This window comes from Anastrepha obliqua, chromosome 5 (genome assembly GCF_027943255.1).
Source record: "Anastrepha obliqua isolate idAnaObli1 chromosome 5, idAnaObli1_1.0, whole genome shotgun sequence".
NCBI lineage: Eukaryota > Metazoa > Arthropoda > Insecta > Diptera > Tephritidae > Anastrepha > Anastrepha obliqua.
In genome coordinates, this window is record NC_072896.1 from 40,673,058 (window position 1) to 40,692,513 (window position 19,456).

Below are 19,456 nucleotides of genomic sequence, written 5' to 3' on the forward strand. Positions count from 1 at the left end.
TTCTTTTCTTGGTTTCGTTTTCTAGGTTTAGGATTTCATACAACCAGCATACTCAGGAAGATCGCAGAGTCCCCTAATGGCATTAAAATGTAAGTTACCACAGGTAACCTTTACAGCCTCTCCATCACGGCAAATGTAAAAATCGTTGCAACTGCTTAAAGATGGTATCAAAAAGCCATTCCTTTTATCTGAACAACTATACTGAATCTGTCGATCGATATTGGTGTCCATAGATGGCTTAGCCTTGCCGGAGACGGGTCCAGAGCATGGGGGTGGAGTTGTGGTGCACGGAGGAGGAGCCGTGGTGCACGGTGGTGGCGTAGTTTCGCATGGTTTTAATGTAGATGCAACAGGAGTTGTTGGTGCAGGAGTTGTTATTAGAACAGCAGTGGTCGTTGGAACGGGAGTTGTCGTTGGAGCGGGAGTTGTCGTTGGAGCAGGAGTTGTTGTTGGAACGGGAGTTGTTGTTGGAGCGGGAGTTGTTGTTGGAGCGGGAGTTGTTGTTGGAACTGGAGTTGTTGTTGGGGCAGGGGTTGTTGTCGGTGCAAGAGTTGTCGTTGGAGCGGGAGTTGTTGTTGGAACAGGAGTTGTTGTTTTGCACGTGGTTGTTGTTGGCGCAGGAGTTGTAGTTGGTGCAGGGGTTGTCGTTGGAACAGGAGTTGTAGTAGGAGCAGGGGTTGTTGTTGGTGCGGGAGTTGTTGTTGGAACTGGAGTTGTCGTTGGGGCAGGGGTTGTTGTCGGTGCAGGAGTTGTCGTTGGAGCGGGAGTTGTTGTTGGAACAGGAGTTGTTGTTTTGCACGAAGCTGTTGTTGGTGCAGGAGTTGTCGTTGGAGCGGGAGTTGTCGTTGGAGCAGGAGTTGTCGTTGGAGCGGGAGTTGTTGTTGGAACAGGAGTTGTTGTTTTGCACGTGGTTGTTGTTGGTGCAGGAGTTGTCGTTGGAGCGGGAGTTGTTGTTGGAGCGGGAGTTGTTGTTGGTGCAGGAGTTGTCGTTGGAGCAGGAGTTGTCGTTGGAGCAGGAGTTGTTGTTGGAGCAGGAGTTGTTGTTGGAACTGGAGTTGTCGTTGGAGCGGGAGTTGTTGTTGGAACAGGAGTGGTTGTTGGAACAGTAGTCACTGTTTTGCACACGGTTGTCGTAGGAGCTGGAGTGGTCGTTGGAGCGGGGGTTGTTGTTGGTGCAGGCGTCGTCGTTGGAGCGGGAGTTGTTGTTGGAACTGGAGTTGTCGTTGGGGCAGGGGTTGTTGTTGGAACAGGAGTCACTGTTTTGCACACGGTTGTAGTAGGAGCAGGGGTTGTTGTTGGTGCGGGAGTTGTTGTTGGAACTGGAGTTGTCGTTGGGGCGGGGGTTGTTGTCGGTGCAGGAGTTGTCGTTGGAGCGGGAGTTGTTGTTGGTGCAGGAGTTGTCGTTGGAACAGGAGTGGTTGTCGGTGCAGTAGTTGTCGTTGGAGTGGAAGTTGTTGTTGGAACAGGAGTTGTTGTTTTGCACGTGGTTGTTGTTGGCGCAGGAGTTGTGGTTGGTGCAGGGGTTGTCGTTGGAGCAGGAGTTGTCGTTGGAGCAGGGGTTGTTGTTGGAGCAGGAGTTGTTGTTGGAACTGGAGTTGTCGTTGGTGCAGGAGTTGTCGTTGGAGCGGGAGTTGTTGTTTTGCACGAGGCTGTTGTTGGTGCAGGAGTTGTCGTTGGAGCAGGAGTTGTCGTTGGAGCAGGAGTTGTTGTTGGAGCAGGTGTTGTTGTTGGAGCAGGAGTTGTTGTTGGAACTGGAGTTGTCGTTGGAGCGGGAGTTGTTGTTGGAACAGGAGTGGTTGTTGGAACAGTAGTCACTGTTTTGCACACGGTTGTCGTAGGAGCTGGAGTGGTCGTTGGAGCGGGGGTTGTTGTTGGTGCAGGCGTCGTCGTTGGAGCGGGAGTTGTTGTTGGAACTGGAGTTGTCGTTGGAGCGGGAGTTGTTGTGGGAACAGGAGTTGTTGTTTTGCACGTGGTTGTTGTTGGTGCAGGAGTTGTCGTTGGAGCGGAAGTTGTTGTTGGAGCGGGAGTTGTTGTTGGTGCAGGAGTTGTCGTTGGAGCAGAAGTTGTTGTTGGTGCAGAAGTTGTCGTTGGTGCAGGGGTTGTTGTTGGTGCAGAAGTTGTCGTTGGTGCAGGGGTTGTTGTTGGTGCAGGGGTTGTTGTTGGTGCGGGAGTTGTTGTTGGAACAGGAGTGGTTGTTTTGCACGTGGTTGTTGTTGGTGCAGAAGTTTTCGTTGGTGCAGGAGTTGTTTTTGATGAAGGGGTTGTTGTTGGAACTGGAGTTTTTATTGGAGCACACGTTGTTGTTGGCTGAGGCGTTTTGGTGCACGGGGGAGGTGTTGTTGTCTCCACATCGTTACCACATGATCTTGAATCTAAAGCCGCAGCATTAGTTACGGCCGCTAAGGCTAGAAACACGCCTACGAATACTACGACCCCATATTAATAGAGTCGTTATATGACGTATAAATTACATGAAGAAAAAGTATACAGAATACAGTGAATCAGAATATGCATATGTGAATTATAACTTATATGCCCTAATAATTCCAATATGTATGCACTTCACTTACCAAGAGCTTTCCTCATACTGTACTGGATCTGATAAAATTTGCCTAGAGAATTATTGCTGCCGACAATACTGCTGCCGATAGTGTTTTAGGTGATGCTTACCGTTACACTGTGCAGAAATTTGCAAAATTTCTCATTTTTATAGCATTTCACTTACAGATTTTCCCGCATATGTGTATGTGCGTATGTTATGTACAAACATGTGTGAAGATATGTAAGAGAAATTTGACATCTACCTTTAAAATGTACAAGCGTTTTAAAAGCGGTATCTCATTTTCTCCTTGTTCGAACACTGTACCTTTAAATGCATATGTACATATACATACACACTTATATGTATACGCGAAACAAATTTTTTTCGAAATTGTTGAAGTCGATCAAATATTCAAGAGTGTAGAATTCAATAGATCAATATCAAGACCGTCTGACTAGTATCTTTATAACAATGAAAATTGCTAGTATGCAAACATATATACCTATGACAGCGGTATTATTTGATTGTGAGCCAATAGTATGTTTATGGCTTATATTAATTTGGAAGACTGATATCTCATTTTTAATCAAATAAATTTCAATTTAGATAGATTTAACCAAAGTCAAGAGCGCGCAGGAGTAGTAGTAGAGTGGACTGGGTTTTTGCGGGATGACGCCCGTGAAGGGGAAACTCTCATGAGCACTTCTATACCGGCATAGCAGCATCACAACTACACCTACGTACTAAACACCTCTCCACAATCCACCACTCTCCGCGCGGAACTGCTTAAATGTTTATGAGTATGTGTTAAATGCGCCCATTATCCTTTCCAGTTATCACTTGACTTCAGCATAAAGTCTACAACATTTTCTCCGTTTAAGATTTTAAAGGTTTCGGGAGTATAGCTTGGGCATTGGAACAAAACGAGATCTATATCTTCTTCCGTCTCCGGGCAGATTGGGCGGTTTGGTGAACTGTCATGGCCAAATCTATGAAGGTATTTTGTAAATTCCCCGTGCCTTGAAAGGAATAGAATTAGGTAGTAATTTGTTCCCCCAAGGATCCTTTTTAACCGCATCGTAAGAGTGGAAGTTAACTCATGCGTCCATCTACCCTTAGGTGATCTGCGTCGCCGTTCTTGCCAGTAGGCGATCGAACGACGCCTTTCTGCAGCAATTTCTGTACGCCTTACTCTACCGCCGTATTTGTATATAATTATGTATACCATCTTCATTTATTTTGCCAAAATATCGATCGGGACTAGTCCTGCAATGACATAGGAATCAATCATCACCCCTAGGTATTTAGTTACACCCCTAGGATAGTTACAGTCCCAACATTTACCTTCATCAATTCTATTGTCTTCCTGCTGCTTAGTACAACCGCATCAGTTTTGTGGTCAGCTAATTCCAGGTTCATAGATGTCAACCAAGCCTTGATGCTATTCACAGATTCGCTGGCGATCCCTTTAACATCTTGAATGTGTTTTGCTACCATTAACACCACGATATCGTCCGCGAATCCAATGACTTTCGTTCTAGGAGGCATATCCAATCTAAAAACGGATGTTTATTTCATTATAAAGAATAGTGGAAACATTAGGCAAATGAACACCACGACGACGCTTACAGGACAATATCCTTCTCATGAAATTTTTCATAACCGAATTGCAAAGTGGCTGCCCTATGTCCTCGATAGCCTCACGAATTCCACCTTTGGGGTATTGAATTAACTCTGGGCTGTTGGCGTAGACCTTTTCTATCACGTGCCCCCAAAGACAATAGTCACAAGATTAATTAAGATAATAATTCTAAATTAAATCACAAGATCTCGGTGGCCAATTCTGATCACATCTTCGAGAGATAACATGGTCCGGAAACTTTTCCCGTAAAAGATCAATGGTTACGTTGCTTGTGTGGCACGTATCGCCGTCTTGTTGAAAATAAAAGTTGTCCAGATCAATACCAACCAATTCCGGCCATAATAAATCGTTAGTCATCTCTTGATAACGCAATCCATTCACCTGTAACATTTTATCAATTAAAAATGTACACAGATAAATTCAAGAAATAAAATTATTAAAAAATCCCTCCAAATATATATTATCCCGCTTTAACTTAATTTACCCTGGGACCAGAAAGGTGTAACATATAGGTAGAGCCGCCTTTATGTCCGAAGACACAATAAGTACCCGCGTCCAGGTTCATCTCCTGCAGGCATACGGAGGCTATACGCCGACGATTGTCCCGATTACGTCCACTGTGTTCAAAGCTGATTCTAAAGTAAAGGAGATATCGGAAAAGTCGCAATTGTGTTATATTAACCCACTACCATCTGGTCTTCTGTACGATATTGTAGTGAGTGCTTCACTAAAAAAGTCTGCGCTTGTCGTCGGTTCGTCATACCGTCGGCCTTCACTGCTGCTGCTGCTGTAACTGCTGCTGCATCGCCTTCCCTTTCCAATGAAAATGGCGGAGTTCCGTCATACTTTTAGCTGCTAAAGTTTGGGCTGCCTCCCACTTACTACTGGTAGCACACATATCTTGTATAACGGTGCTGGCGGATGGTTGATGACCCAGGGCTTGTTCGAAAATAGCTCATTCCTCTTTGGAGCCAGCGCAATAAAAAATTACATGTTTTGCGCTTCCGTCAGTATCCGGGCAGTTTGAACAGAAAGGTCTAACTGCCAGCTTAAAACGGCGCTGGCCAACGCTCAGCTCCTTTTCATACTGGTGTGGGCCGGGCTTCTTGAACGTTATAGAGCCGATCCATTTCCTATGCCAAGAGGTTCAGAGGAAGCTTTCCAGCTTTTACACAGGTTGCGTCATCGGATTTAGTTCTGTACGCGCAAGCTACACACAGCCTTGCCTGTATGACTGGGTGACTTCCCGTAGATTGAACTTTTTGGTTCCTGCAGGTGGGTGATGCATCAAAAATTATGGAGTCAGCAGCCAATGACAGTAATTGCCCATGATTACTTTGGGACCTTCCTATTTTAGTGAAGGATCGTTTCAGAGCACCATTGATAGAAGTCGCCTTGGAACTTGCATTTATTAAATGCAGCCGGAAACTAAGTTTTGTATCGATCGAGACCTCGAGATATTTTATCGCCTTTTCGAGATTATTTGGTGACTACCTATATTCAACTCAAAGGACTTTCGCCCTTCAGCACCTATTAGAACAGCTTCGGTTTTTTGGCCTCCTAATTATAAATTAACCTCGCTAAGCCATCGTTGCACTCTCGCAATAGCTTCGTTGCACTTTTCTGATAAGTGGTCATGTGTTCTATCAACTACTACCAGGGCAATATCATCAGCGTATCCCACAATTTTGGTATTGGCCGGAAGCTTCAGCACTGCATCGTACATGATGTTCCTCAAAGTTGGTCCCAGCACTGATCTCTGTGGTAGGTACACCGCCGAAGATCTTGTATGTTTTTTGGCCATTTTCTGTGTCATATCGCAGAATTCGGTCTCTCAAATAACTGCTGATGAAGTGGACAGGCTGAGACGTTAAAGCCCTTACAGGCAGTGATGATGCTACGCCAGTTTGCCGAGTTAAAAGCATTGATACCGCCTAAGATGATCACAGCGCAAAACTTTGTTGCAGACCTTCCGCACTTATAGCCCTTCGTGCTATTTCTAGCATTGTTCTTATTGCATCGACCGTAGATCTAGTTAACCGGAAGCCGAATTGGTTGTAAGAGAGACCTGTTGGGTCTCCTAAATGCTCCTGAACTCGTTCACAGATAATGCATTCGGGTATCGTTCCCACTGTTTCCAGCATACACAGGGGTCGGTATGACAAAGGTAAGTGATTTAAGCAGGAGAATATTATAATAATTAATTTAAATAAGTACAGGTGCTGGTGTGTAAAATAGTAAGTAATGTAAGAAAAGTCATGACTTGGGAGTCAAAACTCCAAGCATTTGTAGGCAAAGCGTAGTTAAGTAAGGTGTAAGTATGTTCAAAGTTTGTGTTTAGTCAATTAAATTTATAATGAGCCCGCTTCTTCTATGAAATGAGTCAATATAGCCCTATTTTACTTAAGTAACATGAAAGCTTCATAATGGGGAAATTCGCAACTAAAATATAATTATTTAATTAAGTTAACCCATTTGTTTTCAGTTAAGTAAAGAAATACTATTTTGCTACCATTTTTACCAAAATCGATTTAATTTTTTCCACATTTTGCATACTTCTTAAACGCAACCTTTTGTAGGGGAGTTTCAAAATTCTAATTTCACAAGTCAGCAAACATCTCATAACTGAATTATGATTATTTACTTGCTAAAAAAATGCTATTTAAAAACGACTTTAATTTTTTTATCTCAGGAAAAAAGTGCAACTAATGTGAATGGACAACTGACTTAATTCTTATAATTAAGCGGATTAGGGCAATTTTCGATGGCAACATGCCGAAAAAGTACAGTTAATGAATGAAATATAATAAAACTTTTCAAGAGAAGAACAAGAAATACTGGATGCAATGCTCGATGGACTAACAAGTTTGAAATTACTTTAACTGTTTTGATATTTCGAAGCAGTTTGAGAAATAACACTATATAGGATTTTTAAATAAATAATTATTTTTCAGTATCAGTATCCGTCTGTCTAGACTATTGCATAGTTCCCCAACTAAATGGGGATTTGCCACCTGAAACATGTGTAAATACATGCATATGTATGTATTGTGAATTTTAAAATTACATCCATTCATGCACCCTTTACGTGGTACCATTCAATTAATTAATTGGATTCTATTTTTACAAGTAACAGTCTACTGAGGAACAAGCTAAGAATAAATGTACATTGATAAGATATGCATGCATTTGTTCATAGGCGTATACACACATACGTACTTACAGATGTACATGCAATCGACTCTTCTTCCCTTATGAAGTAAGTATTTATAACTCGCGTAGGTGCTAACACCACAGATAGCATAATATGGCATTTGAAATTCGTAAGAGGCTGTCAAAATGCATTTTTTTTAATACACAACTACGTGAAAAAATACGCCTAAAGGCAGATTCGGCCGAGTTCAAGATAGTGCATCAGCTGTTTCTATCCTGCGCTCGCTGGTGCCAGTTAGAAACAATCCTGCGCACTTGGTTCTTCCAACGGAGATTTGGGCTTCCTCTTCCTCATCTTCCTTTTTGGGGTAGCGTGTCATAAATTCGCCTAGGTGGAGCGTGTTCGTTCATGCTCAACTATGTCCATGGCCCTTTATAGCTCATACAACTCGCTATTCCACCATACACAATACCCCTCACTAACGCTGAGACGACCAAAGAAGAATTTTTTCTCGAATACTTCTAAAACTTTCTCGTCTGCTGTTGTCATCGTCCATGCTTCTGCGTCATATATCAGGACAGGAATAATGAGCGTTTTGTAAAGTGCAAGTTTGGTCCTTCGAGAGAGAGAGGTACTTCTCAATTGCCTACTCCGCTTGATTTCCAGGTTGGCGTCATTTTTGTTGTTGATGCTTATCTCAATATAGACAAAGTCCTTCACAACTTCGAACTGTTGATCGTCAACACTGACACATAGTCCAAGGTGCGAAGGCGGCGGTTGTACTAGTTACGATACTCTAATAAATTAATGGCATAAAATACAAACATATATTATATATAATTGGTGCATACATCCACTTTGGGTGTTTGGCCGAGGTCCTCCTCCTATTTGTGGTTTACGTGCGTCTTGATATTATTCCACAAATGGGGGGACCTACAATTTCAAGCCTGCTCCGAACGGCAGATATTTTTATGAGGAGCTTTTTCATGGCAGAAATACACTCGGAAGTTTGCCATTGCCTGCCGAGGGACGACCGCTATTAGAAAAAACTGTTTTCTTTATTTTGATCTTCCACCGAGATTCGAACCTCTCTGAATTCCCAGTGGTAGTTACGCACCAACCCATCCGGCTACGGCGGCCGCATAATAAACGAATGTTTTTTAACATTTTATTAAAAAAATGTACCTTTCATTCATGTTTACATACATTCTAAACAGTAAAAAGTTGAAAATCTAGCATTGGTATGCATGTATATTATTACGAGGGTCGTTAGAAAAGTCTGTTCAAAATCAGAGAAATCACACTACTGGCACGTATCGAAGTTATGTTTAGTTAGTAACACCAAGTCTCAGCCAGATTTGTAATCGAGGAAGTCGAGTAGTTTGCCTTTGCCATCACGACAACGCACCAGCTCACGTCTCAGCAGTTATGGTCGCAAAATTAATTTAAATAGGGTTCCAACTCATTTCACATCCCTCCTATTCTCCAGACTTAGCTCCCTCGGATACTTCGAAAGAAATAAGAAGGCAAACGTTACTATTCGGCGCAAAACAATTCTAGTGTCGCAGCTTTTTTTCCTACTCCGGGTTACAGCCTCACGTTTAATGTTTATAGGATTTACCTCGACTATCCGGCACATATAATTTAAATTCAAGTATCTTTCCAAGATATTAAAGGAACAACGTTTTTATACCCGCACACACTTATGCACAAGGGTGTTATAACTTTTTTTACGTAACGCCTGTATGTAACAGCATGAAGAAATCAAAATGTACTCAGAACCAAAATGCTCAGAACGATAATAGGAGCCGATTTAGCCATGCCTGTCCACCATCCGCGCACACAATAATAAATAGTTATAAAAAATTTGTAATTATTTGGTATTTTTTTTAAATCAACATTAGTTAGTTATCTATGTTAGAACATATTTAACTTTTGTGTAAGTTCCCATGGCACAGCTATAATTCTCAGTTGGTCAAATTCTTGAGTCAAATGACCCGCCAGTTACAATGGAATGCCCCACCTACTATTTTTGACACAATGTATGCTTGTGTTAAGTGAAATACTGTTAATGTACCGTTTTCTTTATATCATTTTTTTATTCTCATAAAAGATTATTTTTTGCAATTATACACCTGCATACATATGTACATATACATATTATAGGTTTGTTAATAATTTTTTTGCCAATACATATGAAGAGTTCTTTTCTATTTCAAGGCCAGCAAACAAAGAAACACTTCACGAGTAACAGTTAGATAAAATAATTTTATCAGCAAAATTTTTGCTAATGATATTTTCAAATATAGCTGCCAATTGGACATTTGCCACTTTTCAAAAGCATGTGCTGCTATTCGTTTATAACCTCTGAAATTGTCACCGTGAAGATGCCGCGGAAATCTTATCCACTCAAAGTAGTTAGTTCACCGAAGGGTAAATCAAATTTAAAATACTCGGAAATAATATTTTCTTAGAGATGTAAGAAAATAAACTATAGTTTATGCCGCCTGCCGCCGACAAATTGTTTCTAATAAGAAAACTTTTCTTAGGAAAAATACACACAGAGATTGGCCACTGTTTGCCAGAGCACAAAACCTAGATTTTTTTATAAGGTGATTGAGATAGAGTTTACCAGATTAGTTTAAGTTATTTTTTGCTTCCTTATTGTTATTGGCGTTTATAGCTTTTGGAAATAATTTCCGTTACATTATATGTATTAGCTATAATTATTTGCCACAATTGAGGGATATGACAAACCTTTTCAACTGAGTGATGAGAGATCGCCAGATCTTTCTATACCTGAAGAAGATTTCTTTGTTTAAATTTCAACCCCTATTCCACTTTCATCAGAGTTAAATGCACATTGTAAGGTCAAAAGTCCTTATAAGCGTCGTTCGAAGCAAGAACTTCTTCCTCTCTTGGCTTTATTTTGACGCTTTCTTCTCAAAAGCCGAATCATTTGAGATTAAAATTTCTGATTTTATCCATTTACTCATTTGTCACGGAAGTATATAGAAACCTATTGGGGGTCAAATGAAATGTGTTCAATTAAGAAAATCGTATTCCACTCTATAGTCAAATAATTTATAATATTTATTGTGATATTTCTTTATAAACGAGATAAGAAGAATTTTTTTCATTTGTCAGGACAATACCTCACTCAAATGTTAACTTATAGGCCCTGTCAGATAAAACTTTTGCTACGCTTTCCGTGACAGATTCGCTTTGACAGCTAAGATGAAATGTATGAATTTGTATGAAACAAGTCATGTAAAAATTTCAAAGTGCTACGCGACGTAAAAAGTTGGGCAAGTCCGATATTTTTGCGCTCTTTGGCATCAGTTAAATAATTTTCATTTTTCTGACCAATTTTGTGTATTCGCATAGCTTGAATTTTGCTTAATTTGTAGTTACGAGGTACATATGTATGTACTATACTTATAAATATATACAACTTCGGCAATAAATACTTGAAAGTATAGTTCTTCTTTTTTCAACAATTAAATAATAGAAAAATAATTCATAGACATGGTGAAAATACAACATATAAAAGCCTCAGAGGTCATCCGGTCACTCTTTTGAAATTTCTCCGGATCACGTTGGTGCATTTCTTTAAAGTTAGAAGCGAATATGCCTGTATTGGCCACGCTCTTAATAGAGTATTCGCGACCAGAACTAACGCTTTCAAGTTTCTTTTAAGCACTCTTAATGCTTCATGCATTAAATTTTAATTATTATAAAAAATCGAATTTTTTCCATTCGGAAGTGCATAGGTTCGAGTCTCCGTACATGAAACACCAAAATAATAGAAAAAGTTTTTTCTAATAGCGTTCGCCCCTCGGCAGGCAATGAGAAACATTCGCGAGCATTTCTGCCATGAAAAAACTCCTCATAAAAAATATTTGCCGTTCGGAGTCAGCTTAAAGCTGTGGGTTCCTCCATTTTGAATTTATTTATTACTAGTATAATAATACAGTATAATTTACAATAAACTGTAAATCCTACAGAGACTATTAAAAGTTTGTTCGTAGGCTAGTAGCATTTATAATAACAATCTTACAAACTAAATAAGACATTTAACAAAATAAGAAATAAGATTTTTGCAGAACAACATCAAGACGCACATCACAAACAGGTTGTAAGCGCCAATATATTATATATACTCGTATATATATAGGATCCGGCACTCGAAGTGTAACCAATTAAAAAGGCCATAAATTTAGTTTGGAAAATTACTCTTATTCAATTCAAAGTAAAAAATGTGTGAAAATAATACAAAATTAAGAATTAATTTACTTTTTCTCGATATGACCACCTTTTGCCTTGACTATGGCCTTGAGATGGTCCAGAAACGAATCGCAAGCTGCCCGAATGTGACTTGCAAGTATTTTGTCCCACTCGTGGATAATGGCTTTTTTCAGCGCCTCGAGACTGGTGAATATTTAAGTTCGGACCTTGCTCTCCAAAATGGGCCAGACAGAATAATCCATCGGATTCGCGTCTGGTGAATTTGAGAGCCATTGCGTGGACGTTATGAAGTTCGGAAAGTGGTTTTTTAGCCATTCTTGGTCCACTCTAGCTTTTGTGAAACGGTGCCGAGTCCTGGTGAAACTTCCATGGTCTGCCACCAAAATCTTTGTCTGCCCACGGCTTCAAAGCAACCTCCATAATACTTTACCGATAATATTTCACATTTACCTTGGTGCCAGGGTCGATGAAAACGATTGGACAGCGTCCATATGCGGTTACAGCGGCCCAAATCATTGCCTGTGGCGGGTGCTGCCTCCTGGTGGCCAATCGATGACTCAAAATCTCGTAGGAACGGTCGGTCAAATAAACCTTATCGTTTTGGGAGTTTACGAATTGCTCAATTTCAAAAATTTTCTCGTTAGAAAATACACTGTTCGGAAATCGACGACTTTCGGCCAAGCGAAGCAACTCTTGCGCTCTCTCAGGTCTGACTTGTTGCTCCTTTGGTGTAAGATCATGTGACTTTTGGATCTTTTGGATCTTATAAGGCTTGACTTTGAGATCACTTTCAATATGCGGCGGATGCTACGGTCAGATATTTTCCGTTCTTTCGCCATTTAATTGGCGCTTCGGCGGGGATTTCGCTCAAGTCGCCTCTTCACTTTTTGAATCATTTCATGTGACGTTGCATTCTTTTGATGACTACCTCCATGACGTTTCGCGTTGCTACCAGTATCATTGTAACGAGTAATGGTGCGACAAACAAAAGCTTTATTTACGTTAAGGTGCTCAAGCTCACGAACAATCGCTGGTTCTAATTTCCAGCCAAATATTTGCATCAGACTTTACGCTTGAAATCCATTGCTGATTTTCTTTTTTCGCGTTTACTCTCGGCAAAATGCTTCCGCGTGCTTGTAAACAATACCCTGGACTATGCCCGTGCTTCAGCTTCGTGATCGGTCTGAAGTTGGTGACACTTCGAGTGCCGGACCCTGTATTTTTTCCTGGGCCTCGTCCGTGGACGACGTAAACGATCTTGACTTCGGTATACCGTTGCACCCATTTATTTATAAACGTATTCGACTTTTTCAAGTACTTTGCTGCAGGCGCACGTAACATTTTTGGCTTTTAGAATGTGAATAGCAACCCTGCTCCAAAATCGGTTTTCATACGCAACGTACGCTTTCTAAATTTCTCATAAAATTAACATATTGCACTACACGCATTTCAATTTTTTATAACGGAACTCTAAGTTTGAATTTTCCTGGTCGCTCTTCCTTTAAACAGACTGTTTCGTTGTGATATTTAAATGTCGTTTTGACTTTCAGACAATCAGAGCTAAATACTTATATTCTCTTGTCAGGGGTATAAAAGTATTGAGAGCCGTCGGCATACGATGTGCATAAGTATGCATCCATATATGTATAAATAAATATAATCGCTTTACATTGGTTATCTTAACACATGAAAATATTTTTTACATTTTATTTGTTCAATTGCTTGTCGCGTGAATCCATTGGATTTTTTCCAATTAATTTACTCAATACACACATATTCCTTTAATTTTCCACTTTGTGCACACATACATATGTACATGAGGATTAACTTATACCCAAAAAAACGGAGAAATGGGATACTGTTTTGATGCAGGTAATCGAGCATTTAAAGATTTCAGCACAGATTTAGCACAGTTACTGTTTAATTTCAAATAAATTGTAATATATTTTTTTGAAACACATTGGTATTAATTTTAAATTGTAATTTAACACATGTACACTAGTTATTTTATTCGAATTGTGCAGGGTTAAAAATTGATTGAGAAACAATTTAATCAAAAGTTCATAATTCTGCGTAAATCAATACTACGGTTATATAGGGCGGGCCATGTAAAATTTGCTTTTTGAATCGGCTATAAAAAAAAAACTAATTAATATTTTTTTTTTATTTTGAAGATTGAACATTGTCATTTATGAATGAAAAATAATATCGTTCAAATGACTGCCACGACTGGCTTTACAGTAGGCCATTCGATCAACCCAATTTTTAAGCACATTTTCGATTGTTGGGGCTCCAATTTCATGAATGGCAACTTCGATTTCGTGTTTTAAAGCATCAATCGTCTCTGGATGGTTCGCATAGCATTTGTCCTTAACGGCTCCCCACAAAAAATAGTCCAACGGACTTATTGAGATCGGAATTTCGGCTGATTATTCGGTTTTCAAAAACGGTAGCCAAAAGTTCGAGTGTAACTTTGGCAGTGTGACAAGTTGCACCGTCCTGTTGAAACCAAATGTCGTCCATGTCATCCTCTTCAATTTTTGGAAACAACTCGTTGAGCATGTCACGGTAATGCTCGCCATTTACTGTAACCGCGGCTCCTCGGTCATTTTCGAAAAAAATTGGCCGGATGATGCCACCAGACCAAAAACCGCACCAAACAGTGACTCGTTGTGGATGCATTTGCTTCTCTACAGTAACGTGTGGATTTTCTGAGCCCCAAATCCGACAATTTTGGTTATTGACGTAGCCACCGATGTGAAAATCAGAAAATAAGAAGAAGACTCACCACTTTGGAAATAGGTTTTCAATATTTTCCAATTTTGGTCAAGCGTATAGCGTCCCATTTCATAAATGTCAAACCTTTAAGTAAACTATTAACACATTTGACATATCATTTGTGTTACCATTCTCAAAAAATAGGTGGTTCAAAAAGCAAACGCTATATGGCCCACCCTGTATATAAGTACATACGTACGAGTACATACATACATATAACATATATGTGATTTGCACAGATATAATTAATTTTTTTATAAGCGGCCAAACAAATGCAAAGAGTTTTTAAATGTATCTCTACATAACTAAAATAAAAAGTAGTAAGAAGAAAAAGATACATAAAATTTAAATCTGAATATTTTAATTTAACCAAGTTTATTTTGCATTCTTAATTGTTAGTAATTGAAATCAGCGTTAAAAATTTGTATTTTAGCGTTCCTATTTTCATTCTTGAAATGTGAATTCATGTACTCCTTTGAGTGAGTGCAGAATTAAAATTTTAATTTGAATTCGATTAAATGAAAAAAAATAGTACAAATTACATGTGTACAGCCCTTGTACTTACATACATATTATATAATATATTTTCCGCTGCAGCTGAGTGAGTTTGTGCGTAGTAATCATCGGGTTGGTGTTGTGCGATTTGGCGGCATAAATTGTGTAGGGCTTCGCATTTATAGAACAACATCCACGCTCCGCAAACGCATATAGAAAGAAAAGCTCGGCCAAACACCCAACAAAGGCTGTGTTCGCCAATTCTATATGTAAGTGGCAATTAGTAGTCGAATGTTTTCCTGCGCAGCAATTCACGCATCGTGGGGGTTTTCCACAGACATTTTTTGTAGTATGACCAAAGGACTGACATTTTTTGCACTGAGGAATTAAATTAGATGATTTTATTGGTGGGATCTTAACAATTGTGTTAAGAATTGTTTTTATTTCATACATTTTTTCACATTTTCAAATAGATCAAATGTCAAAAGAAACCTATCAAGCTGTTATTTGGACTTCCAGTTAAGTTTGTTGATTGAACTAACTGCTGTCAGACCTTGATATCATTTAAAATTGATTCTTGATCACATGACTGATGAAGTTTTTTTACTATAAATTTTTTTAGCCTTGTTTGTTTGCCTTCGTAACTGAACCAAAGAATACAAAGCGATAATCAAGAGCATCAAAGGTAGCTACTCTCTGTAAGCCACCACTTGTAATCTTTACAAAGAACTCGATTTTCATAGTTGAGTTATGTTGGACATACAAGTCATTTGTACCATTGATAATAACTGGAAGTGGCCTAACTGTTTTAATAGTAATAGGTTTTTCTTTTACATTCGGATCCGAGGATCTGCTTTGGGTAGCTACTTCTGACGAAGAATCGGCATTTCCTTTTTTAACCGGTCTTTTTTTTTTAAGTACCCAGTCGGCTTTTGTGGCAAGTTCATCCTCGTCAGCTTCATATACATGTTCTTTATTTTCTGTAGATTTTTTGGATGATTTTAATTTTTTTTTTCACCTTCGAGCGTAGTTATCTCGTTTACTAATAGCGTATACATGCTTTCTAATTGCATTTTAGACTTTATTAAAGAAAAACTGTAAATGTTCCAAATTTTCTCCTTGTTGACTTCCCTTGTTAACACCCTGTAACTCACAACTGAATTGAACAAACAAACAACGAGCATACACTTCATATTGTTTGATTGATGCTTTACGAGATATCGATCACTACAGCCATCTACCCAGAAAATAATGGATTTTTTTCCCCAAACTAATATAAAATAAGCAATCTTGGCAATCAAACCGAACTAATTCATCCACCCTTGAATCTAGTACCATGCAAAAAATGGAAATATACTTCACTCTACAGCACAAAATATAGTCATAATAGATCAAGTTGGGAAAACTAAATTAGTTTTGACCCACTTTTTATATACCGTGCACATTTTACTAAAATTTACTTTGGTTTCACTATTAATTTTTGGAATCAAACAAACTCATAAACAATTAGAGTTGTAGCTCGTAGCATAAGATGAACGACTGAATGAATGAATTTAGTATTAACATAGAAAAAGTGAGCGTGGTTTTTATCCAATCTCATCAATATTTATCGTATATTACTGAGATGTTATATACAGTTAGAAGGCCAAAATAAAGCGAATTTTCCAGAATTTTTTCTGAGAAAACTTTTAAATTTATTGATCTGAAAATTTGTTCACATGTTATGTTGTCTTTTAACTGTATTTTAAGACTTAGTATTATTAAAAATATTCATTTGGAAAGGAGCTACAACTGATCTCCGGGAGCTCCTCTCAAAAAAGACGTTTTGCGGTGACAACTATTTCTCTTAACTGGATCCTCTGAAATTAAAAAAACCAAACAGATTTCGTTAAAGTAATGTTAAATCTAGTAATTAATCGAAGGAATAAACAAAATATATTTTTTTTTTTGGCAAAATGGCGGTTTCCCAAAAACAAAAATCGATTTTTGACTAAAATTTTGGCCTTTAATTGTTTATAAAAAAAATATTTATCGGTGTGAAAAAAATCTTCGATTAATTACTAAAAAATATATTTAAGAAGCTCGTTTTAAAATTTGAGACTAATCGGTTTAGCCGTTTTCGAGTAATGATGGTCACCAACTTTCAAAAAAACACCATTTTGAGAAAAACGCGTTTAAAGTGTTTACTTGTACTTTCAAGCACTCTGAAACGCCTTTTCAAATTTGCGTGTAACTTCGAAAATATTCACCGAAACGATATTAAATTCTAACTGTGGGTTATACACATAATACTTAATAATACTCATATAAGTATGTAAGTCGAATTTAAATGAGAAGAGGGACAATATGTTTTATTAAGTCGTTATTGGGATATATGCGTTTACCCATTTTCCAACTTTTTCCTTAACCCTAAACGTTAACGACAAATTCATCATTTAAATGGGCGACTGTGGCTTGTGAAAGTACAAATAGAAATGTCAAGTCAAATGAAACAATGCAAGGGAGCTAACTGACTTCCAAATACTTAGAAACCTCAGCCCTGATAAGTCTAGCATCGACCAGATATCTACCTGAAATATCAAAGACCAAACATCAAACACCTCAAAGTCTAGCGTCGGCATGTTATATGTCTTTGCCGATTTTCAAGACGCTTTTGCTATCACGACAATAAGTTCAATATGGTTGAATTTGATATTCCTATAAACTTATATGACTGTTAATGTTGATCAATGCAACCAGCTCCGTTGGAGTTTCGTCATTGCCTGCTTTCCAGAGTTTCAAATCTGGACACTACCGAATGGTAGTCACGCACCAATCCATGCTTTATTTATTTTGCTCGTGAAAAATATAATTTGGGCTGAACAATTGAATCACCCAAGTGTAAAGTAGATAACCGCGCTATGAAATCAGAAATTCCGAATCATTGAAAATGAATCACATCAATAAAATTTAGTTAAGCTGTAAAGCAGTAGTAGGGACTCCCTACCCACAATTGTCAAATGAGCGCATCACTTTGAAAAGGTCTTCGAATGAGAAACTTAATATAATACGGCAACACTTATAATCCGTAGTCAAGCGTGCAGCCGCTACAAAACGGACTGATTGCAAGTTCTGAGATTTCACAGTGGAATATAAATCACGTTTAAATGCAGACGTGAACGATTTCCTTAAGAGGTGGTGTGCTTTGAAAGCGAATAGAAAACAATGCAACTGTGCTTTGTGCATTTTAACTCGGTTACCGGTATAAATGTATTTGTATTTGTCAATATGTAAAGACAACCACGGGCACTGTAGCATCTACGCTTCTTACAGGTGAGATATTGTTAATGCTGCTGTCCACCCAGCAATTGAGATAATCTTTTCTTGGAATGGTGTGGGCAACTACGTGAACGGACGACAGTTATATCCTTACTATTGGAACCGGTATTTAGGTGCGCGTATGTGTATGGCTGACTCAGTAAACCTTGTTAGAGATTCGTTGAAATGTTTGTGGTTCAACTTCCTGTTGGAGTTTCCGTTCCATATATGTGTGTGTGTATGTACATATATTGTGGTTGCATTTAAATACACAGACAACTTAGACAAGTTGAGTAAATGAATGTTACGGTTAGATAAATCCCAGTTGAAAACGAGTAATGAACATTAATTTCTAGGTTTAAAGGGTTAAAATAAAAACAAACCCATGAAGAAACCAGCACTCATATTATATTCGTATATACGAATATATGATTTTTCCCCACACGGACAGACCCAAAAAACAGTGTTCTTATTCCCCCCAAGATAATCCGGACAGGTGTGTTATGTCCCATCTTATAAGTGAGAGCGTAAACTACTCCATTTCCACCTTTACTTCTCGCCGTAAGCCTTGGCCCTAAAAATTGTTTATACGTGGGCTTAGAACACTGAAGTAGAAATATTAGCAGAGAAGTAAGGCCCATCCCCATTTGCTACAACACAGGCCTCAGATCCTTATCCCAGTTTTGGGCAGTTTTGGAGCCGTCATAAAAGCAAACACCGAGACCCGTTAAACTCCAACTGTAGTATGACCTCAGCTTATACATATCGGATAGTGTGCATTGTTAAATTATTTATTTAGAAGCAGCTAAAGCTTTAAAAGTATTAGAGCCTGACTTTTAAAAAGATTTTACCATATAGAACTATCCCTAAATAAATTTCTCAAAAGCCCACTTAGTTCTGACTACTCGACGTGTGCCTGCTCATAGAAAGATCGGCTTCGCTTCAACACAGCGAGTGCTAGGTTAGTGCGCAAGCATGCAAAGTCACGAGGTCCTTCTGCCCACGGCTAGACCGGGAGCGCTAGAGGGAACTTCTAAGGGTAACAAAGCCCCAGCCCTCGAATTTTGTGGGCATCTTACCGGGCGTTGCCCAGTAGGTATCCATGTGGTGAGAGTTGGGATTGCTTCAAGCCCTGGACGAATTTGATTCTTTGTCTAAGTAGGCTTTTATGTGAGCAGCCGTTTAGCCTAACCTAACCTGCATTTAATGCTGTAAAATGATTTGAAGACATACATGAGGGTGACTCAAAGGAACTTCGACCCAAGAATTTTCAAAAGATTCCACCATTTATTGCCTGAAT

The 19,456-nt window shown here is 38.8% G+C and overlaps 1 protein-coding gene across 1 annotated transcript; it reads right to left on the bottom strand.

Annotated features, from left to right (window-relative positions):
* On the bottom strand, nucleotides 1-2,586 carry LOC129248707 (mucin-2-like). The gene is made up of 2 exons (XM_054888334.1): nucleotides 2,571-2,586; nucleotides 1-2,426 (listed from the first exon to the last, which is right to left on the bottom strand). Exons 1-2 carry the CDS (start codon nucleotides 2,584-2,586, stop codon nucleotides 28-30), a joined length of 2,415 nt encoding a protein of 804 aa, XP_054744309.1. The 3' UTR covers nucleotides 1-27.
* Between the last annotated feature and the right edge of the window lie 16,870 nt (nucleotides 2,587-19,456).